Here is a 24,011-nt window from a genome sequence, read left to right as displayed (position 1 = left end):
TTCAATATCGGATCATTTTCACAGCTGTCACCACCAGAATTTGACGTGTTTGAAGTGGAACTGCGGGCGTCATCCTCCCCTGGTGGATTTTCCTCACAATCCTCCACTGGTGGGTTGTCATGATCGATCTCTTGGTCATTTGGATTCCCAGAACTGGTTTCCATGGGCATGATGGGTTGTGTGACCTTCTCAGGTTCCGTCGGTTTCTACTGGTGATTAAGTGACACAAACCAATCATCTGGGACGTTGGCACAGCCAGTTGCAACTTTGTACAAAAGCATCCTCATTGCTGGATCATTGACAGGAATGAAGTTCCAACAGGACTGGGCATTGTACGTCTTTATAACTAGGTACTGATGCTTGCATGGTCCACCTGTAATGCAAAATGAAAATATAAGAGATTTTGTTTAATATTCATTGTCGAGGTGTAGGTGTCGGGATCATTCAAATATTACTAATGCAGTGAAGGGGAGGGGGTTCTGCTCAGAAGCATAGATGCATGTACTATCCTGTACATTGTTGGGGGGGGGGTTAAAAATTCCAGATAATTTTGCACATGTGATAATTGAATGGTCCCCTGTGATTTTTCCATTAAGAAAACAGACCTGATATTAAAGGGGATAGACTGGGATACTGCCAGGGGGGTATTTGTCTACATGTAGCTCTCCCATTGGCATTTTTGTCAATTGCTAGTGCTTTGGTGTCGCAGTGCAATTTTGAAGATGATTTTGCAATAATTTACAGGTGCACATACAGGAAAATACATCCCGTGTACATGTTCCTGTAAGGAGATTAAAGCTGGAAAGGCTAATATATGTACGCTGGATCTTCATTAGCTTAGAAACTGGAGTTATTGCCAGCAGTCAGCTTAGTTAGCTAATCAGTTAAATCTATCATCTGTATCCCATTTAATTGTCTTGGGCAGTCTACTAGTGCCAGCCATAACTCAAATATAAGAAAGTCTCACCTGTCATTCCTATCTTGCAAGAGCACACACCCTGTCCAAGATGTACCACATAGCCCACAGTCTCATCAGTCTCACTGGGTACCATGTAGAGGTCCTCGTCGACCTGCTCGATCTCGTCTGGGTTTATTTTACATCCTGCAGCAACACTTAGAAGGAATCGTGACTGCAACACTCTATCCAGTCTGTTGTTGCAGACATCAATAATGCGTCTTTCATAGTAAGCCTCCAGCCTCGTGACAATAAAGTCCACAAGCTGGATCACATTGTACGCTTTGGTGCGCTCAAGAATCTGATCTTTCATGATCTGCATGGAAGCTTCAGCATAGTTATTGGTGTTGTTGTTACGGACATTCAGGTCATCACGGTAGCACACAGCCCAGGACGATTTCCTGGCATACACATCCTCCAAGTGTTTTTGAACTTTTTCGTACCTTGCCAAAGTTTCATCATTCTCCATTGCCTCGAATTTGGCCTGAAGTTCATCAACAGAACTGCAATAGACCATGTCTTTCAACAAGGGGAACAAATGGGGTCTGTCCTCCTTCCTCACTCCATTTTTGAATTCCCACAGGAAATGCCAGAATGCTTGCAGCAGGTGAAATACACATAGCAGTAGCGTAGCCTCAGGATAGATAGCACTCAGCGCTTGTCTTTCAGAAGTGCTGTCATCAGTCATGAATAGTTCTGGCCCTAACTTTGGACCCCGCCCGAAAAATGCAGAATTATCCAGCAGTGAATTATAGAGGGCGAGCGCTTCAGTTACTGTCTCAGTACTTTCATTGGTTGTAATCAGCACTCCTAGAGGAAGTCCACCAGCACAGCTATGGGTGAGCAGCAAAAACACACGACATCCCTGCCTGTCCATATTTCCAGAGGCATCGATGAACACCAATTCACCTGAATGCTTAATTAGTTTATGTACACGTTGCATTAATGGTGTCACTATTGCCAGTGCTGCTTGCTTCTTTTCTGGTCCAACGAGTGCGAGTTTGATCCTGTTTTCACCAAGGGTTCCTTCCTCGATTTTCTTCTCTAACTCTTTCAGAACAAATTCTCCCGTGGCTTTGCTGTACTCTTTCTTGAAGGCCTGGTAGTACAACCTGAAGAAAAGGCAGGGGATTTTTTTAGCACTCAACATAGTCAATTTTTCATAGTAACTAACAGGGTTCGATTTTAGACATTTTTCTTGGTTGCCCACAGGGCAAACAAAGTCGAGGTCCATCTTGCCTTAGCCCATTCTGAGGTTGCCCTCAAATAGCAAGAATGAAGGAATAAGCCAGAAGTATTATTTCCCATTGGGCAAGTTTAGGACACATTTTCAGACATTCTGCTTGACCACAAGGTTTTTATGTTACCTCAGGCAAGCAAAAATCTGCAAAAATCGAACCCTGACTAAGTGCGTTACTCCTGGTACTGAGGATAATCCAACAGATGCTTACGTAAATTCAGTGAAGATACCTTGTTCCAAGAGGGTGTAGAATGACATATTTTTCTTATGTATTGGAAGCTATTTGATGCCAGAAATATCAGTGTTAGACAGATTATTTATTTCCCTTGGATTTACAAATGTATTACCTATTCAATGTCACTTTCAATTTACCACTGCATTACAAGACCTTTTCAATGAAAAAAGATCAGTTACAGTTTTGCAATATAATGTGCCAAGCATGATTCTTCGTCCCATCCTTCCCAAAGTAGGCAGAAGATGAAAGTCACGCACTTGCACTTGAGGAAACACACCGTATCAAACACTTAAAAAAATATACAGAACTCACCTGTAACAGTACTGCAAATCTGGTGTTATGGCTCTATCAGCACAGACAAAAATGTAATTATCCCCATGCTCTAGTTGAAGATCATACTTGTGCAGTTCGAGTGCTTTTGAAGGAGTGTAGCCCTTGCTGAATAGGTCCAGGAACTTCTGCTTCACCTCTTCACTCACATCTCTATGCTTCAATGCATCTGCAGCTTGAATAGGATGATTATGGGTGCACTTCAGTTTCACAACCATGGGATGATCAGGCATGTGGGGATCCGCTGACCTATGAACAAAGAAAAGAAAAATGACACAAGCTGCAGAATACTGTAAGCATCTGATTGTCTTTGCACCGTATGCACTTCCAGGCATGCAAACACTTCTAGACTGAAGCCATTCAGTGTTGTACTGTCAGTACCTCTTGCTCTTTCTTTGCCTGAAACAGCCAACAACACTGTGCCTGAATGTCTCTTTTGCCTCAGCCATGGCCATGGGTTATGTACAAAGAAATATATCTCACTCATTTTTAAGAAATTTATCAAATAAATTCCAAAGGTTTTGGTTCAAAAATTAATATGAGAAGTTGCACAATACATGATATACTCAGGATGAGAAAAAGATTAAACACTAAGTACCTGCACTTCTTTATTTTCCCATCAGATTTTTCGAAGATGCTGGCTTTAACAACGATACTCAGACCTGCTGGACAATTGGTGTTCTTTGGCACCCGGTGGCGATCAGATGTTGCAGTCCTTGGCTTTGTATTGTGTTGGCAGCGGAAATCAGTCTGAAGAAGAATGCAATGAAGTTCATTTTTTGTACTTAGAATTAAAATCTGGCAAGACCATGAACGCATCAGACATATGGCAGTGATTAAATAACACGTTCACATTCATCACATAAATAAAGTGCTTCACCTGGCAGTGACAGCCGCTGCACAGTACAATGATTGTTATAGCGCTTCTTTTTACTTAACTGAATGTCAATAAGGACCAAAATTCAGTGTACACACCTTGTAAGCAGCCTTTACACCAGAACAGTTATAAGACCTTTCCACTCGAAAAGTCATGAGAGAAGATTTCTGCATGGATTCCAACCACTGTTTGGCCCCTTCTTTAGTCGAAACAGACAATCTCAGAGTAACGTTCACTTCTTTCCCAACTATTTCTACTTTACAAATGTGATGCTCATAGTTCTCAGGCAATAATCCCTGTAATGAAAAAGAAAATCATAAGATTAAAGAACCTGAACCAGGAAATATACCGGGAATTTTAATGTGCAATTGGCACTTCGTCATCATTTCTTAGTAAAGTAGCCTGCAGCGTGCTTTGATCGGAGTATTTCAAATATCTTTGAGTCAAAATTTATTGGTATCTTAATTTTGTGAATTTGGAATTTTCTGAAAAATGACCACTAAAAAAATTCCCAACAGTTGTTCAGTAAATTTCTATGCATTACATCAATAAATGACGTCGTCTGATGTACGTCTTGCATGACTGGAATTACTGAAAGAGATTTATGATTCCTTAATTAAAAGTTCAGAATTATTTGAATTAAAATTTTCTAACCATCATAGCATCAGCTAGACTATGGCAGAAAAACCAGCACTCTATTATGGCGCAGCCTCTAGTAGGCCTAGTAAGCACTATTACTTTGGGGGGGCTTAGTGTATGATCGAGGAAAAGACCATCGATACGGTATAGACTCTAGACCACGGGTTCTCATTAGGGGTGAAATTCATCCCAGGGGGGAATTCTGGGTTTTCTGGGGGTGAATTGTGACCTCAGTAAGTTTACGGTGTGAGGAAAGCAAATATAGGCTGTGGCCTATCTGTCCTGTCACCTGGGATGGAATTACACTTGTGCTGACCCAGGTTAATCTTAGTATTAGAAAAGTGTTACGCTGTGCGATGATACCTGCATATTATTAAGAATGCACCTTTTGAAACAGGCAATCTTGGAAAGGAGGGGGGGGAATGACATTCTGGCAAATGGTGAAAGGGGTGCATGAGCCAAGCAAAGCTGAGAACCCCTGCTCTAGACTATGCTTCAACAAATTAGTTTTTTTTTTTTTCCAAGATTTGTCCAGTTCTTTCCACTGTTTCAGGTCAAAATGTTCTATGTATTTTACTTCTTCTTTTCAAACTTACCGCTGACCAAAGTTGTAGTTTAGAATCAATAACAGGGCGATCAGAATACGAACACAATCGAAAGTTATTATGCACCGCCATTTTTAATGTTTTAAATCTCAAGTTGAGTGAACGTACGAGTCAGTCAGGTGCGTTCGGATTGGCTGTATGCAAATGAGTTCATATTGGTGTCCGCGAGTCTCACGATATATCACGCTATTTATACAGTTCTATGTGTGTTGTAGAAATACGTTTGGCATGAGCAACCAAAGTGAGTACGAAAATCCCGAACGGACGTCGTGTACAAACCCAACTTTCACGCCCTAGCATGGCAACAAGGTGACGCTACTATAGAAACATTCGAAAGAACGCTCTCCAAGTGACTAAAACCCGTTTATCCATAATTACGTAGGTAGTTAGTCCTTAAGGAGAATGATATGATAATTCTGCACATGAAAAATGTTTTGAAATTCTGCTATGACTGACCGCTTCCCCTCTTCTTCCCCCTATTCATCCGAAACGTAAACAAATACCACGTGCGCGCGTATGATGCCTGACGTATGAGAGTGTCAGGTGCGTTCTGATTGGATGTATGCAATTGAGTTAATATTGGGGTCCGGATGTCTCGTGGGAGAAAAAATTTCGCGTCCAGCCCGCAAGAATTGAGGGTCGTTGACGTCGAGGTAGGCCGGTTTCAAACGGTCGATGGAGACCCATTCTGGTTCACCGGAGGTAGAGATGCGTAAAGTCTTGTCTTTCCGTTCGAGGACGAGGTGATGATCAGTGTAGGGTCACGTGAGCAGTGGTGTGTGTGTGTGCGTCAGTCCATAGGAAGAAGTGCGTCAAGGTGTGGAGATCCTTTGGGACCTTGACCTCCCGGTGATGTGTCAGCACACATGGGGTGAATTTACCAAGTGTTCGTCGCAGCTGCTGCAGGCTCTCGGGAGACTCCTATTGGGGGGGGGGGAGTTCTTTTTCCACTTTCACCTCTGTCACCCCTTGTTATCACTGCCTATGTTGCCCACTATTATCTCTATTGCCACTGTTAGTCATGTTGACTCTTGTAGCACCTGTGGTCCTCACTTTTGGATATAGCAACACTCACTTCTTTTAGTTATAATCTTCTGTGCAGGAGCATTGTTTTTTATTTTATTTTATTTTTCATTCTATTTGTTTATCTATTTGTCATTATTATTATTTATCTTTCTTCGGTTCTTATACAGCGTGCTCCAAAGGAATCCCCCGAGAGCACGTATGCAAGATCCTTCGTGAGCTTTGCAGTTACGCGGGGATTTTTTAGTTCAATGGTTTTTTAACTTCATATTTAAGATCCTCCCCAAAGGGCGTGTTTTTACAATCGCGAACCAATTTTTAACTTCCTTCTCCTCCACCCTTTCACCAATCAGATTCGTTGTTACAAGTCTATATGGTAATATTTTTTACTTAGAATAATATCGAGTCTGCATAATTCTCAATTAGGTTACAAAGGAATGTTATGTCAGCAATACACTAGAGCCCCCTGCAAATGTTTATAAACAAGGCAGAAAGGTGGACTTGGGCAACCCGCTCGATCGCTATATTGTTAATAAACAACATACATATAAAATGTAACACCCGTCTCTTACTTTCTTTTTTTTTTTTTTTTTTTTACCATCCTCTTACTAGACTCAGCAGCTACCACTCGGTCGTTCCTCTTGCAGGGCTCCGACATATTGCAATTTTATGCCGATAAGTGTTGAATAGTTTTTGATGACTTCATCCTTCTGATTACAGTAATGATGTTAAAGCAGCAACAAGTAAGGAGGAGAAAAGAACAATTAAGAAAATAACATTGTTATTAGAAGAGCTGTTTATGTTCGATCTCAGTTGCTGTTTTCTTATTCTTAAAGGTGGTGAATTTTCTGGTAAGGTAATGTTATCTGTGAGGCATGCTTCATCGGTTTTATGCACCTAATTAAGGGTGCATAATGCAATGTTCCTTATTGTGATGGTGCTCAAGTTTTGGTCTCAATATCCTACGTGTTACGAACATTTTAGTAGTATTAGCCAGTAACGTGCACAGACATTGCATGGGGCAGGTGCTTTGGGCTGGAAATGGGCACTTCACTCTTTTGTATTATTCGTATTTGGCAACTATCTGGTAGGGTGCAACACCATTTTCCACATAATAATTTCTGAATGGTAATAAAATGGAAAAAGCCCGTGGGAAATAAGTTTTCATTCATTTTTATATATTTTTGTGAAGGGCACTTTTGGGGCACAGGGCAAAAGGGGAAGGTGCTCGGGCACCCTCAACACCACCACCCCTCTGCACAGGCCTGGTATCAGCAAACCTATAATAATGTTTATGTGTCATATGTATACTGATGGGTATTACTCATGACTGTCTCTGGCCCCCTTAACCCCTACGTATGTTGTCTGTGTAACTTAGTGTAGAAAAACAATCTGATGAGGACCACAATGGAAATAAGCTTACATGCATTTTGTGTTATCCTCGGCAATTGTAATTGTTAGTTCGAACTATGTGTTATTCTTTTCATTATCTGCACTTCATTTATATTGATTCATTGCCAAATAAACTTATCATTATTATTATTATTACTATTGTTATTATAGATTCAAGATTGCAAGTATATATATTTTCGTTATTATGGATGAAAAATATTAAGAACTGTAACTAGATTATAATACTGCAACCAAATTAATGGTATTTAAGTTGAAATCCAATAGAATTACGATGGTAGATACTTTCAGATGTTTTGTTTACATTTATATGTATTACTAGGAAAGAGTTGAATAATTTAATATATGAAACTTCGTTATAGGCAAACCAAATTGATAAATAAGAAAACGGTAAAGTTTAAGAAATTAAAGTCACCCCTTACACAATATTACTTGATGGATTTTTATTGTAAGATTAAGATGATAATATAAATTGTAAATATATTATAACTTTTTATATATAATCAAAATGTGTAAATTTTGAATTATACAATTGACAAAATACTGTTTATGATAAAGATTATTTATATAAGTATAGCAGTAGTAACTAAATTTGGATAATTTATATTTATTTACTAAAGTTTCCCCCACTTTATAACGAAGAATGGCTGGTTGCCGCTGTTTGGAACATCCTACGACGTAGAAATTTTGCAGGAACCCTCTTGTGCGGGGTTTCGTTGATATATTATGGGAATCACATGTGTAAACCCATGATTGAGTCTTGTGTTGCCACATGTAAATTTAATTGTAAAGTGAAAAGCATTGAAAAAAAGCCAAAAATGTACCATTCCTAAAAACGCAAAAAAAAAAAAAAAAATGCCAACACATATAAACTTTAATATTATTCATACCTCATAGAAAAGGTTTCAGATTAAGATCATCCACCTCCTTTTCAGTTTCAGGAGTAGAAAGGTTGTCATAAACCTTCTCAGATGTGAAGTTCTTTAGCATTTCTTGAGATGCTTGGAAGTGTCTGTGGCAAGCCCTTCCTTACTTATTTATTGTATATGTATCTCCTTTATTGTATATGTAACACTTCTCTATCATACATGGGTACTTAATATCAACATATATTTATTGTAAATGTTTTGTATAAATAAGCCTATGTAGTCATTACATTATATAAGTGCCCTATACATAATTATATAACCGATTATATATACGCCATTAGGCGTACGCTACAGGCGTATCGGTCTATGCCAATTGTACGTCTCATAGCATTAAGGTATTAAATATATTTTACCCTCAACCATTTTGCATGCATATTCCTCAATATATGTAACTGTTCTCTTGTTTCTGTATATTCTTATGTATATACCTAGAGATGTTTGTATGTATTGTTTTGCCTAATCTTTTTCCCGCCTGGCAACAATGTATCAGGAAATAGGGCACGGGCGCGTCATGATGCCCCAAGCATTCGCTTGTGACAGATTACTTCCTGCCATACTTGTGTGTAGACCTACGCAATAAACTCCTACTAAAAGTACTGTGTGTTCGATTGTGGTAAGTGTCAAACACACAGTTTATCGGTATTAGGGAAGGGTAAGCTAAGGTTGGACAGTCCAGTAAGGCTTGCTTCAAATTATTGAAGGAGTCCTTTACTGCGTCAGTCCAAGTGAGACACTTAGAAGAAGGATGTTGTTTAAGAAGCTCAGTAAGGGAATAGGCTACGGTTGCAAAATTAGGAATCATGGGCCGAAAAAAATTATCATACCCATGAAACGGCGCAAAGCCTGTGAACAGGGTTGCCAGGTGGTGCCAAATTTGGCAAAATGTGCCATAATATGGCTATCTCTTAAAAAAAACTGCCAAATTCTTATGGCACTTTTGTAGTTTTGCCATAAAAATGCCAAATTTTGAGAAATTCATATAATTTCCTATCAAATCTGCACGTAATGTTGATTTAGATAAAATTGAATCTCAGTATATGAACATCAGGATAATTGATTGGAGAGCATATGATGTTGATCTCAATGACATGAATGCCTTTTGGTATTATATATACAATCACACAAATGCCATTGGCTCACCTTGCTTTCGAGATCTTGCAACTTTAGTTTTGTCTGCTTTGTCTTTGCCTATATCAAATGCATTTGTAGAAAGAATGTTCAGCCATGTCACAATTGTGAAAAGTAAATTAAGAAACAAAATTAGCTGTGACCTTTTGAACAGCATTCTGATGATGAAATATCATTTGATAACAAATAACTCATGTTGCAGAAATTTCAGTGACAGACGGCATGCTACAAAAATTCAATGTAAGTATGTATAATAAGCCACAAGATCAAACACAAGAAGAACAGGTAGAAGGAATACTTGACCATCTTGATATGGATGGTGATAATTTTATGCTCTAAAGGTGACTGAGTATGTAAAGCAGACAAAGAACCTATTTCTGTAATACATTTTAGTTCAGTGTCTTATGAAATGTTTTGATAAATTTTGCTACATAATGGAAGGAATCAAATTTTATTTATTTTATATAATATATTTTTTGTTAAGATACCAAATCGTATGAGTTAATTTTTGTTCCAGTGTCTTATGCAACAATTTTTTTTTTATAAATTTTGCTGGATAATGGAAGGAATCAAGCTTTATTTTCTATAATATACCTAGATACAATACATGAGTCAATTTTAGTGAGTGTCTAATGAAATGTCTTGATAAATTTTGCTGGATAATAGAAGGAATCAAACTTTTATTTTCTATTATATATTTTAGTTAAAATACCAAATAGTATGGGTCAATTTTTGTTCCATTGTCTTTTGAGATAAGATGTCTTTGATAAATTTTGCTGGATAATGGAAGGAATCAAACTTTATTTATACAGATTTCTTTATGTTAGTATATGTATGATTAACCTAGTTTTGATCTGGATGAAGATGGTAAGAGGTTTCATATTGATGGAGAAATTGCCTAATTCCTGGAATAGATAAAACTTGTTTAGTTTTGTACCTGTTTCTGTATTTCCTCCTGCCTATGACTTAATAATTTTAAATAAAATGTGTCTGGAGACATGTCTAGACTTTATCCCTTATTTTTAATTACTGGTATGTAGTTACTTATTTCCAATTTATTGGTTTTACATTGATAAAAATTCTTGGTTTTCATAGAGATGAAGTAGAAGAATATTCTTCCATTTTCAAGTAACTACTCCTCTCTCTTTCTCTCTCTCTCTCTCTCTCTATATATATATATATATATATATATATATTTATATATATAATATATATATATATTTGTGTATATATATATATTTATATATATATATATTTTTTTTTTTTTTTTTTTTTTTTTTTTTTTTTTTTGCCAAAAGGCTTGCCAAATTGGGCATTAGTGTTGCCAAAATATGCCAAAATTCACACAAATTAATGCCACAAAATGTTGGAACCACCTGGCAACCCTGCCTGTGAAGTCTGAGGCAAAGGGAAATCGGAAATGGCCGTGGTACGGTCTTTAGGTGGCTTAACCCCTTGTGAGCTAATCTCGTAACCGAGAAAGGTAAGGTTTGACTTGAAAATTTGACATTTGTCAAGACAAAGTAGCATGTTATGCTGGGCCAAAATGGAAAGAACTGTTTGAACATCTGAAATATGTTCTTCAAGGGTCTCACTAGCAATCAGTAAATCATCAAGGTACGTAAACGTGTTGTTTACGTTAGTTAAGAGGGTATCTATAAAGCGCAGAAATGTGGCTCCGGCATTTTTCAATCCAAAGGGCATGAACAAGAATTCAAATAAACCAAATGGCATACACATCGCAGTCTTGGGAATGTCTTGTTCAGCTACAGGAATCTGCTGATATGCACGTTGTAAGTCTAACTTAGTGAATATAACCTTATTCTTAAGTGACATGGTGAGAGAGCGCAAGTGTGGTATGGGATATTTGTCATTTACAGTTGCATTGTTTAGACCTCGGTAATCTCCGCAAGGTCTCCAGGAATGTGGTTCTTTCCTGGGAACCAAATGAAGTGGGGACGCCCAAGGTGAGTTGGAGCGTCGTATGATCCCTGCATTAAGCAAAAATTGAAATTCATCCTTTGCCGCTTTGAGCTTCTCACCTGTCAATGGCCTTACTTTAAAGGATATAGGGGAAGAATCACCTGTATCTATTCTATGACATATAGTACCTTCTGGTGTTGGAGGTTCAGATAGTTTTCGGGGCGCGGTAAGTATGGGGAATTTGGAAAGAAGAGCAATGGCTCTTGAATCGATATCCCCATAATGTACCGCGTGTGAAGAGATAGGGAGAGGAGAAGCCTTAAGGGGAATGGTGCATGCAGTGGACGGATCAGAGAGGAGGCGATTTCTACAATCAACTACTAGTGAGTTATGGGTTAAAAAAGTCCGTACCAAGAATTGGGCGGACGACATCAGCAACGACGAAGGACCATGGGAAAGAACGTCTGATACGTTGAATCCCAAGTTCCACGTCGACTTCTCCGTACGTACGAATACGGGTATTCATTATCTGAAACAACTCTTTGTATGCTTCTCGTCGTAACTCGCTATTACGAAACCAGTTAGTTATTTCTGTCAACATGTAGCCAACATTTCCAGGTAGCTTGTCTAGTGCATACTGAATGCATAGTGCTAGAGAATGGCATGTGCATTTGAGCTGTATGCAAGAAGGAGATGCATTTCTAAGCCTAGACCATAAAGAGTTATTGCATCCAACCATGTTAGATACACCATCAGTGCAAACCCAATGCAGTTTCCAAGATTCTGACCACAATCTTTAATTTCATCATCAATTAAATTGAATAGATTTTCACCTGTAGCATCAACTATTGGAAAAAAACAACAACTAAATATCCAGTCCCAATTTCCTCTGTCACATCACTGAAGAATCTAAATACACAGTTGTTTATGTGTGGAAACATCTGTAGACTCATCCACAATCAGGGCATATTTCTTGTTTTGAAAATCACTAATTAGTTCAACTTTCAGAGGAGAAGTAACACTTTTTATCAAACATGAACATTTTGTTCTATGCAATTTTATGTGCTCTAGCATATTACCTTGTCCAAATTCAGCAATTATTTCACTGTTGTGGTCAACTGCACGTGTTGCACTATGGCAAATTTCACTTACAGCCAACTTCAGCTCTGCAGCTTTAATTTGGTCACCTATATATTTATTTATTTTTCCTGATTTGGTACAGTTGTGATATTCAGTTGCATCTGTCCTTTCACTGGTACTCTTGTTTTTTCATGCTTCTCTGACTTTTCATGGTTTTGCAAAATTTTCAATCTTGAAGAAATGTTACAGTGGTATAATTTGCAGTATGCTGATTCAGTACCATCACTAGCTTTTTTAAGCCACACAATTGTTTTCTCCCAGTTGCTGTTATATTTCCTATTACTATCATAAGAAGTTTTCCAATTCTTCGATGACATGGCTAGGTTGCTTAAGTATCTATAAGCCGCAAAAAAGAATCAGTATCACAGAATTTATAAAGTACAACTACAATACTGAAAAGAACATTTCACATATACAGTTTTCTAATCTCGTGTACAAACTCTCCACAATGTACACTTTCAAGACTGGAGACCAACAAAGAATTAAACTCGAATCACCAATTTGAAGCATGTACACTGCTTGTAATGCAGAAATACTGATATATTGGTATCTGTCTTGCTCATGTTGCAAATCCATAATGGGCACGTGATAAGATGTTTACGAAAAAGACATGCGTTCCCATTGGTCACTTGTGGCATACAGAAAGAATCATAGTCAATCATAATTAGTTGTAGGAGGAGCATATCACTCCGAGGTTTTCCTATAGCCAGAAATAGTGTAGATTTCAGTCTTCAGTCTTTTCTCTTAAGAAATTAAAACAGTGTCAAGTTCAGTCTCATCTGGAATTTCAATTTATTCATATAAACGTTGAATAGTCTATTCGTGACTCGAATAGTGTATAGTGAACCTTGAAGCATCCTCGCAAACCAGAGAAAGGTCTGTACCAATTAAAACATAGTCCAGCCTCCCACAACCGCGCACCCGTACACATCATAGTAATTCACTATCTATTTTGAATTTAGATTAATAATATACCATAATAATAAAAGTCACATACTTAGGAAACATTAGTCTCATTCACCATCAAATGTGAAGTGATAATTACATATACATACGTTAGTTCGTGTTCCTTGTTATTCTAGTTATCTTGATCACAGCTACCACTTACGTATGCTTGTTTATAATTATTCGTAAACAAGGAGCACGACAAATGCAATTGTGCTAAATTCAAAGCTGTTGACCAAACAAGAAAAAATGCTTATTGCCAAGTAGACTGGGAAAAGAAGCCAAAGCAAAGTAAATGTGCATAAAAAGACCAAACGGAAAAAGTCTTGTCTCTTTAATAAAGAAATGCATAAAAACAAACAAATTACTGCTCCAAGCTAATTCAGAATAAGCCAAGAAAAAAGCCAAAACGCCAAATAATTTTTCCCACGCCAAACTCCTTTGAAATAAGCCAGAATTGCAAAATCTGGCGTCAAAAAGGCCAGTCTTGCAACTCTGGGTGAGACAGTAATATCCATGTCTCTCGACATCATTGAATAACCAGCTACAGAGCTTTCAAAACAAGTTCCTCGGATTTGCCAGCGGACACCCCCCCCCACACACACACACACTGTTTCATGAAAAAAAAAATCGGACAAGTACATGAAAGAATCAACATAGAACCTCTCAACATCAGACTTCGCCTTATGGCGAATCGAATCTGGGACAAAATACTTGAAGATCCCGCTACCCCAGAGTATCTGAAAGGAAACGAACGGCAACAGAGAGCACAACCCCATGCATGATGGCTAAAGAGTGTACCAAGAGCCCAGACACTATCACTACAAAAAATATACATTGCATTAGACCAACCTAGTAACTAAACTGCAATGGAACCAAACAAGAAAATAAAATAGGCTGGTTAGTTTAGCTATTTCCAATGAATACATAAGGACTGTCGTCCCCTTCTTTTCATTACACTTTCTTTCCAACTTTAACACGGCCATCATGCCGTGGAAAAAAAAAGAAGCAAGGTCTGATTGTGGTAGTTTATTACGTTCCTAAATAATATATTTTGTAAAGCCATGCAGTTGTAGGATTGAGCTAATTTAACATGAAATGTAATAACTATAACTAAAAATATAACGTAACATATAAATACATATATATATATATATATATATATATATATGTATATATATGTATATATATATATATATATATATGTGTGTGTGTGTGTGTGTGTGTGTGTGTGTGTGTGTGTGTGTGTGTGTGTGTGTGTGTGTGTGTGTGTAGATGGGTATATGTATATATACATATATATGTGTGTGTGTGTGTGTGTGTGTGTGTGTGTGTGTGTGTGTGTGTGTGTGTGTGTGTGTGTGTGTGTGTGTGTGTGTGTGTATTTACCTAGTTTACCTAGTTGTATTTTACGGGACGAGAGCTATGCTCATAGTGCCCCGTTTCGTATCTCTCCACATCCAGTTTGTTATTAAAATCGTGTATAGTTCTGGCATTCACTGTTTCTCTGTTCAGTTTGTTCCAGACATCGATCACTCTATGTGGGAAGCTATTTTTTTTTTTTTTTCAGGTCTCTTCTGTGACTGTCTTTTTTAGTCTCTTTTCGTGTCCTCTTGTTTCTCTTTTGTCCAACTTTAATAAGTCGTCTCTATCGAGAACTTCCATCCCTTTCATAATTCTGAAAATGGTCAACAAATCGCCTCTTTCCCTTCTCTGTTCTAGTGTTGACAACTGTAATTTCTCCAGTCTTTGTTCATATATCAGATTTGACAGTGTAGTTGCCATTTTTGTCGCTGCTCTTTGGATTCTTTCTAATTTTCTTATGTTCTTTTTTGTGTTAGGTGCCCACATTGATACAGCATTATATAACTGAGCATATTCTAATTTCGGTCTTATCAGTGTAACAAATATTTTTCTAACCATCTCATCTATGTAGTCGAAGGCCACTTTCATTGATCTTAATAAGTTGTAAGTCTCTCCAAATGATTTATTTACATGTTTGTCAGGTGTCATGTCACTTGAGATGATTACTCCTAGGTCCCTCTCTAAGTTTACTTTTTCATTTCTTTGTTTCCAATTTTATATTGTCCCGAAACTCTATTTTTACTTTTTCCAAATTCTATTATGCTACATTTTTTAATGTTGAAGTTCATCTCATATCTCCGACTCATTCCCATATTTCATCCAGGTCATCTTGCAGCGATCTGCAATCTTCTGTTCTCACTCTTGAGTAATTTGGCATCAACAGCAAAAAAGTTCATGTAACAATTTACTCCCTCATTTATGTATATGGCAAACATTGAAGGGGCCAAAACAGAGCTTTGAGGGACGCCACTTTTCACATCTTCCCATTTCGAATTTTTGTCTCTAAGTACCACTCTCATTTTTCTCCCAGTTAAGAAATCTTTCACCCATTCCAACAGTTTGCCTTGAATTCCTCCTATTTTTTCAATTTTACTTATCAATGTTTGTGTGTGTGTGTGTGTGTGTGTGTGTGTGTGTGTGTGTGTGTGTGTGTGTGTGTGTGTGTGTGTGTGTGTGTGTGTGTGTGTGTGTGTGTGTGTGTGTGTGTGTGTGTGTGTGTGTGTGTGTGTGTGTGTGTGTGTGTGTGTGTGTGGATGATATTTTGACGCAGCCCGAAGGGATTTCTCCCCTTTTCTTTTTCTGCATGAGGAGACGGTGAAGGCGGGTCACTGTTTAAGTGAAACAGCCTTGTTGTGGATGTACTGTCTTCCTGTATTGTTTATGACCCAGGGCAGTAAGAAAGATGCAGGGATGACTTGTCATCCAGGAGGAGCAAAGAGGGGGGGAGAATGGTGGTGGACGGGAGTGGAATGGGTGTAAGTAGGTATGTGGATTTGAATTGCCTACCTCCCTTATGAGAGAGAAAAAGCTGTTGATATATAGATAGAAAAATGTTAGGCTGGTAGTCTACCCCATGTTGGGAAGCTGGTTAGGTTATTAAAGGCAAACTCTGGTGGAGAATTGGTTTATTCAACAATGAATGCTGGGCGCCTATATAGGGGGTGGGGGCGAGACGGCGAGGGAGGTGACAACTGTGTTTTAAGTCGTGTCCCCGGGCGATCTGCTTGAGAGGGAGCAAATGGGAGAGGGGAGACGAGAAGCCAGGAGCAGCGAGCCAGGCTCACATTTGCTGCTCCGAGGCTATCTGAATCCTCGGCGTACGTTCAGCTCTTATATATACGCGATTCCCTTGGGAGGCCTCGGAGGTCAAATGTCGTGGGCAGAGAAGAGGTGAGGACGGGAGTGACGAGGTGAGGACCGGTACGTGAGGACTACTCCTAACACGCCCCCACGGAAGTCGAGGATGGAAGAGAAATTGTGTGGAGCTTCGACAAAAAATTGCCAAGGGAGTTGTCCTTACGACTGGGCCGGAACTTAAAGACGGGTGTGGAACTGACCCTCAGACTGCAAGAGTAGCAACAGTTGGGGGTCCATTTGCCACAGGCTAGCAAGCCTTGGGGCGCTCGTCTACCCCTGTGGGACTGAAGCTGTCCTTTGTGGATGACGTCGAAGAGGTTGGTGCATCTCGGAAGGCTGCTCAGGGGATCTCGTACCTGAAACGCGTCCTGGGATCACGTCGTACGGTGGCATTGGAGCGTAGTTATGTCTCCCTGAAAAGACAGACCCTTGAAAATGGTCGTGATTAATGGGTGGGACGTTAGGACACCTAGGGCGTCGTGGACTTGACAGTGGAGGTTGTTAGTCATTAGCTTTACCGGAGTCGAGGTGCAGGACCTTGTGATCTCCGTTGAGTGTGTGGGTGGGCCAAAATGGGGACGCTCACAGATCTAGTTTGCAAAATGATCTAGTGGTGGTGGCGGTAGGCCAAGAATATACCTGTGGTAGGCGAGAGAGTAGGCAGTCGGCAGACCTAGCAGGCAAACTGGCAGTCACGGTGGCAGGTGATCTGGCAGACAAGACAATGGCGGCAATAGATCTGGCAGACACGTGGCGGCAATTGACCTGGGAGACAAGTGACGGCAGATACCTGTGGTAGGCGAGAGAATAAGCAGTCGGCAGACCTGGCAGGTAGCGATGGCATACGGCAGACCTAGTAGGCGAACTGGAAGTCACGGTGGTAGACGATCTGGCAGACAATGGCGGCAGTCAATTTGGCAGACACATGACGGCAGATACCTGGTAGGCGAGTGTGGCAGTCAAATTGGTAGTCAGTAGACGACCTGGCAGGCAGAGACGGCAGGGTAGCTAGCGGGGATGCGATTTGGTCAACAAAATGGCGGCTGGCAGCAGTCGAGCGGAAGACAGCGGTGGCAAACGATCTGGCAGATCAAGTGGCGGCTGGCAGCAGTCGATCGGCAGACAGCGGTGGCAGACGATCTGCCAGATCAAGTGGCGGCTGGCAGCAGTCGATCGGCAGACAGCGGTGGCAGACGATTTGGCAGGTTAAATGGCGGCTAGAGATCGGCAGAGCGGGGTTCGGGGGCCCAAAACATTAGACAGCCAAATGTTAGGCTGATAGTCTGCCCCACGTTGGGCAGCCAGTTAAAGGCAAAATCTGGTGGAGAGTTATTTTATTTAACAATGAATATTGGGCGCCGGGGGTGGGGGAGGGGGGGTGTTAGTGAGACGGCGAGGGAGGTGACAACTGTGTTTCAAGTCGTGTCCCCAGACGATCTGCTTGAGAGGAAGCAAAAAGTGGTGGTGGAGGGGGGAGGCGAGAAACTAGGAGCAGCGAGCCAGGCTCACGTATGCTGCTCCGAGGCTATCTGAATCTTCGGCAGCCATTCAGCTCTTATATACATGGACAGCTTTTATATACCCGTGCTTCTAATTGGCATGACGTGACGTGTGCTGCGTGGGGAAGTCGGAGGCAAAACGTTCTAACGCCCGTGACTCACGAAGACAGTGGGTATGCGTTCTTCAATAGGTCCAGTGTTCCCTTGCCACGTGGCTGGCCGAGGTGCAGACTAACCATGGCTGGCCGATGCTGGCATTCCACGTGTTTTTCTTCAAAGAGATTTTGTGGTGGTCACGTGGCGGGCACTAGCGCTGGTTACTTATTAACTGGCCCCACGAGCGATTCCTTTGGGAGTGCTCGGAGGTCAAATGTCATGGGCAGAGAAGAGGTGAGGACGGGAGTGACGAGGTGGGGACCAGTGCGTGAGGACTACTAACAAAAAGAAATATATTGTTATTATTTCTGTTTTGTCTTTTGTTTATTCTTTTTATCTTTATCTTTATTATTGTTATTATTATTATTATTATTATTATTATTATTATTATTATTATTATTATTATTATTATTATTATTATTATTATTATTATTATTATTATTATTATTATTACTACTATTATTAATTATTATTATTATTATTATTATTATTATTATTATTATTATTATTATTATTATTATTATTATTATTATTACTATTATTCTTACTATTATTATTATTATTATTATTATTATTATTATTATTATTATTATTATTATTATTATTATTATTATTATTATTATGATTATTATTATTATTATTATCATTATTATTATCATTATTATTATTATTATTATTATTATTATTATTATTATTATTATCATTATTATTATTACCCCGTCAAGGGTATTGGCTGCATGTTATTGTGGCAAAGTAGCATGCAGTTGATACTTTAGGGTCTATATGGGGCACCTCTACGAACCAGAGCCACACATCATTTTGTCTGTGATAGAGGAAAACTCTGTTCATAGAGAAATAATGACACTTTAATACTACGACTGTCCCTCCGTTATGCTGTCCCCCAACCCCTTGTTACTGTCCTGTACAATTTCTCTGAATATTTATTTCCTTTTTCGCCTACCTTCCCTGTGCTGGGGGAAAAGAATGCTACATACATATACATACATATACCAAAGGTTTTCCCCCTTACACGGGGGTAGCCAAAAGGAAAAGGCATAGAAATCACTCCCACCCATTTCATTTCCCATATATTCCACTCCCCTCCACCCTCCTCCCTCCCTCATATCTTGGCACCTCCTGGATGATGGGTCATCCCTGCATCCTGTCCACTGCCCTGGGTCAGAAGCAGTGTCGCAAGACACAGCACATCCACAGCAAGGCCGCTTCATAAATTCGGCGACCCCCCTCTCCGTCCCCTCATGCAGAAAAGGAGAAGACGGGGAGAAATCCCTTCGAGCTGCGTCAATTTTTTTTTTCATACATACTTCCTCAACCCCCACCCCCCACCCACTCCCCCTCAATGCATCACAGCCTCATCTATACACAACCCTTCTCCATTCACCCTCATCTTCTGTCCTCTCCCGTCCTTCCTCAACAGACATTCCTCTCTTTTGTAAAGTCCCTTTCACCCCATCCATCCATCTCATCCTGGGACGCCCCCTCATATTCACTCCTTCCACCTCCGCCTTCCACACTTCTTTTACTAATCTTTCTTCACTCATTCTTTCCATGTGTCCAAACCATCCCAATACTCTTTCATCAACCCTATCTCCCAGCTCCCTTTCCACCCCTGTTCTCCTCCTCACCTCCTCATTTCTCACTCTATCTAACCTAGTAACCCCTATCATACTTCTCAGACATTTCATCTCAAACACATTCTAACTCCTTCTCTCTTCCTCTCTCATGATCCATGTTTCTGCCCCGTACATTGCTGTTGGCACAGTCACTCCTTCATACATTCTCCTCTTAGCATCCATTCCCAGATGTCTATTTCTCATTACACTTTTTAATCCACCAAGGCATTTACTCGCTCCTCTGAATCCACATTCTACCTCCACCCCCCACTCCTCCCTCTCCTGTCACATTTGCACCCAAGTATCTAAAACTATCCACTTCCTCCAATTTCTCACCCTTTATGCTCACTTCATGCCTACTGTCACTCTCTCCCCTTGTACATCTCATCACCTTACTTTTACCCACATTTATCTTCAGCTTCCTTCTTTCACGCACCTTCTCAAACTCTGTCACTAACTTCCTCAATTCCTCTGATCCTGCTACAAGTGCAGTGTCGTCAGCAAACAACAGCTGGCTCACCTCCCACTTTTCTCCATTTTCTTTAACCATCTCTAACCCCTGACCCACTACCCTTGCATTCACCTCTCGCACCACCCCATCCATGTATAAGTTGAACAGCCAAGGCGACATAACAAATCCCTGACGAAGTCCCACCTTTACCTCGAACCATTAACTCTCTCCATTTCTAATCCTAACGGAAGCTCTCCTACTCTCATAAAAACTCTTGACTGCTCATAACAGCTTTCCTCCTATCCCATATATCTGCAATACCTCCCACAGTGCCTTCCTGTCTACCCTGTCGTAAGCCTTTTCCAGATCCATACAGGCCCAAAAAACATCCTTACCTTTTCCTATAGCTTTCTCACATATCTGCCTTACCACAAAAATCTGATCTACACAACCCCTACCTGTCCTAAAACCACACTGTTCCTCACCAATTACTCCCTCTGTTCCTCTCCTAATCCTCTCAATCAAGATCCTCCCATAAGCCTTCCCAACCACACTCAACAAGCTGATCCCTCTGTAACTACTACACTCACACTTGTCCCCCTTTCCTTTGGAAAGCGGAACTATACAGGCACTCCTCCAGTCCTCCGGCACTCTATCCCCTCTTAAACAAACATTAAATAACCTCACCAGCCAGTCCACCATAACTGTACTTCCTTTCTTCAGATATTCTGCATGGCATCCATCCAACCCAGGTGCCTTACCTGCTCTCATCATCTTAACGACCACTTTCACTTCATCCTTCCCTATTTCTCCTCCATTTTCCTCACTCATCACTCTCATTTTCTTAGCGCTTCCCACTACAACTACCTTTATCTACCTATCCTCCTTCACATTTAGCAACTCCCTGAAATATTCTGCCCACCTTCCTCTCACTGCCTTCTCTTCCATCATCATCTCTCCATCTGCACCTTTTTCCTTTTCTTCTCTACTTGATTCACCTCCTCTTCCTCTTTTAATTTCCTTCCAAAACATCTTTTTATTACTTTCAAAATTTTCTGTCATACTCTTTCCCCATTTCACATCTGCTCTCCTATTTGCTTCATTTCTCTTATGCTTAACTTCCTTTCGCTTTACTTTGTACCTTCCCATACGATTCCCTCTTCCTAATTTGTAGCCACTCTATGAATGCCTGCTTCTTCTCTTTTACACCCTTCTTTGCTTCCTCATCCCACCATTCACTACCCTCCCTTCTATTTCCTCCCGCCCTCCTTGTTCCACACACCATCTTAGCACACCTTATGACTCCCTCCTTGAACCATCCCCATTCCTCCTCCACTTCTATTCATAGTATATATAAATTATATAAATCACGGACTAAGATCTATTGTCTCCAAATTTTCTGATGATACAAAAATGTGCGGAATGGCAAATGAGCACTTAAACCAATTAGATATTCAAGAATATCTGAAAAGTGACTGATGAAGTTTAACACAGTAAGTATGATTACAAGTTATTGGGAAAATCGTTAACAAAAGTGGACAGTGAAAAGGATTTCGGCGTAATTATCAGTAACGATCTCAAATTATCTAAGCAGTGTATTTCAAACTCTGAGAAAGCAAATAAGATTCTAGAACTGATTGCGCGATCTTTTGACTTCAAAAGTCCATCACTCATTAACAAGCTATATAAATCGTTAGTTCGTTCACATTTTGAATATGGTGTTTCCGTATGGTCACCGAATCTTATTGAAGACATTGACAGATTGGAAAGAGTACAACGGCGAGCCACAAAACTGATTCCAAATATCAAAAATAAATCATACGGAAATCGACTAAAACATATGAATCTGCTTTCTTTAAAAAGGCGTAGACTCAGAGGTGACTTGATACAGGTCTCTAAGATTCTAAAGGAAATTGACAACATCAAAAGTGACAAAATTTTCACACTGAATGAGAATTCGACTAGAAATAATAGTCTCAAGCTGTCAGGAAACACATCTAATTTGGAAATGGGTAGAAACAACTTTGCCAACCGTGCATTTAATGAATGGAATAAATTTCCTGCAGAGGGAGTGCAATGTAGTTTAGTTTGAAGCTTTAAGGTTTGTTTAGATAAACACCTAAGCAAGAGGCTGTTATGCCTGCCATTTGTTTTACACTATTTGTTTGTTATCATTTGTCTGTTTGTTTATTATTATTTGCTTTGTTATCATTTATTATTATTTATCTGAGAATTTATTATTATTTACTGTTACTTCTTTGTTTATTATTCAACTTTATTTATTTCATTCACCATTATTTATATTTTTTATCTATTTATGTATTTACTTATCATTATTATAAAAATTTCGCTTGCGACCTAGTTATGGATCAAAAGGTCTCGTGTCGGCATGCTCCTCCTTTGTAATCCTTTGTAATCCTTTGACCTTGGGCCTTATGTAGTGATATTTCCAGATCCCCCTTGCTCCAGAGTCTAGGCCTCTGACATCCTTTAGCACATCCACAGGTCATTATCACTTCAAACGACTAGCCATAGGTCTCATTTAAGCTCCCTCTATGTTCACACGACTTATGCAAACATTATTTGCAAGTCTCATAGATCATTCAGTGTTTATGTACCTCGATGACGTGATCATCACTTCCAAGTCCGTTAGCGAACATTTACACGCTCTTCACACTGTTTCCTCACGACTAGCAAAAGAAGGTCTCAAACTGAACATTAAGAAGTGTTCCTTCCTTCAGAAACAAAATACGCTTCTTAGATTATGTTCTTAATTCACAAGAATTTTTAACCTTGTAGGACAAGGTCAAGGCAGTCATTGTTTTTCCATGCCCTACTTCTGTTGAACACATATGTTTATTCCTTGGTTTATCAGGATTTTACAGTCGTTACATTCAAGGTTATGCTAGTATAGCAGCACCATTAATTCCACTACTTAAGAAGGATAAACCTTTCATTTGGACACCTAACCAAGAGAAAGCCTTTAGAGACTTAAGAAAACCTTAACCATGGCACCTGCCCTTGCCTTCCCAAACCACAAGCTTCCTTTCACAATCTACGCAGATGCACCATACACCGGACTTGGCGCAATCCTCATGCAACAACGCAGCACAGAACTCAGACCAATTGCCTATGCGAGTCGCACACTCAACAAACTCGAACAAAATTACTCAGCCACATATATAGAAGCTTTAGATGTTATATACACACTCAAACATTTCAAAGAGATCATCCTTGGTTACGACATACACATCTGCACAGATCATCAGCCAATCTTACACCTCTTCTAAGGAAAGAATATTTTATCATACAAGAGTTCATGTCCACCTTTCATTTTGTTCAAGGAAAAGCAAACTTAGTTGCAGACGCTCTAAGTTGCTATATCGCGACCATCACTCAAAATCCAAGTTCAGTAACTCTTATATAAGCGCGCCTAGCCGCAGCAGAGAGATCACACCCTCTTTGGAAACGTGCTATCCTTCCTCCAATCTGCAGATACAAATGCCACAGAAAATTTCCCTCCCAATCTCGACAATTACACTTTAGTTGGTGACATACTGAATCACAAAACAACTTTAACGAACAACCATGAACCCAACCGATCTGTGTTTCAGCTTCTACACAATTCCCCCATTATTGCACACCCTGGCAAGGAGAAGTGTATTGCACA

At 39.8% G+C, this 24,011-nt stretch overlaps 2 protein-coding genes across 2 annotated transcripts; both read right to left on the bottom strand.

Annotated features, from left to right (window-relative positions):
• Positions 1 to 204: 204 nt before the first annotated feature.
• On the bottom strand, positions 205 to 1,910 carry LOC143019860 (uncharacterized). Its single transcript, XM_076175841.1, has 2 exons — positions 968 to 1,910; positions 205 to 373 (listed from the first exon to the last, which is right to left on the bottom strand). Exons 1-2 carry the CDS (start codon positions 1,896 to 1,898, stop codon positions 207 to 209), a joined length of 1,098 nt encoding a protein of 365 aa, XP_076031956.1. The 5' UTR covers positions 1,899 to 1,910; the 3' UTR covers positions 205 to 206.
• Positions 1,911 to 2,272: 362 nt separating this feature from the next.
• Positions 2,273 to 3,810, bottom strand: LOC143019061 (uncharacterized). The gene is made up of 4 exons (XM_076174764.1): positions 3,736 to 3,810; positions 3,359 to 3,510; positions 2,743 to 3,009; positions 2,273 to 2,294 (listed from the first exon to the last, which is right to left on the bottom strand). The coding sequence occupies exons 1-4, from the start codon at positions 3,808 to 3,810 to the stop codon at positions 2,273 to 2,275; spliced, it is 516 nt and encodes a 171-aa protein (XP_076030879.1).
• Positions 3,811 to 24,011: the final 20,201 nt, after the last annotated feature.

Source organism: Oratosquilla oratoria, chromosome 3 (genome assembly GCF_046742065.1).
Source record: "Oratosquilla oratoria isolate Oo_2021 chromosome 3, ASM4674206v1, whole genome shotgun sequence".
In the NCBI taxonomy this organism is placed as follows: domain Eukaryota; kingdom Metazoa; phylum Arthropoda; class Malacostraca; order Stomatopoda; family Squillidae; genus Oratosquilla; species Oratosquilla oratoria.
Note: the sequence above shows the minus strand (reverse complement) of the source record. Positions and strands in the feature narration are given on the sequence as shown.

Bases quoted from the DNA above. Each gene is read 5' to 3' on its own strand.
- LOC143019061 (XM_076174764.1), bottom strand. From the start codon at position 3,810: ATGCAGAAATCTTCTCTCATGACTTTTCGAGTGGAAAGGTCTTATAAC. The intron at 3,511-3,735 runs GTGTGTACACTG...ATTCTTCTTCAG, and splicing joins GTGTAAAGGCTGCTTACAAG to ACTGATTTCCGCTGCCAACA. The intron at 3,010-3,358 runs GTACTTAGTGTT...CTTTGTTCATAG, and splicing joins GGGAAAATAAAGAAGTGCAG to GTCAGCGGATCCCCACATGC.
- LOC143019860 (XM_076175841.1), bottom strand. From the start codon at position 1,898: ATGCAACGTGTACATAAACTAATTAAGCATTCAGGTGAATTGGTGTTC. The intron at 374-967 runs GTGAGACTTTCT...TTTGCATTACAG, and splicing joins TTGCAAGATAGGAATGACAG to GTGGACCATGCAAGCATCAG.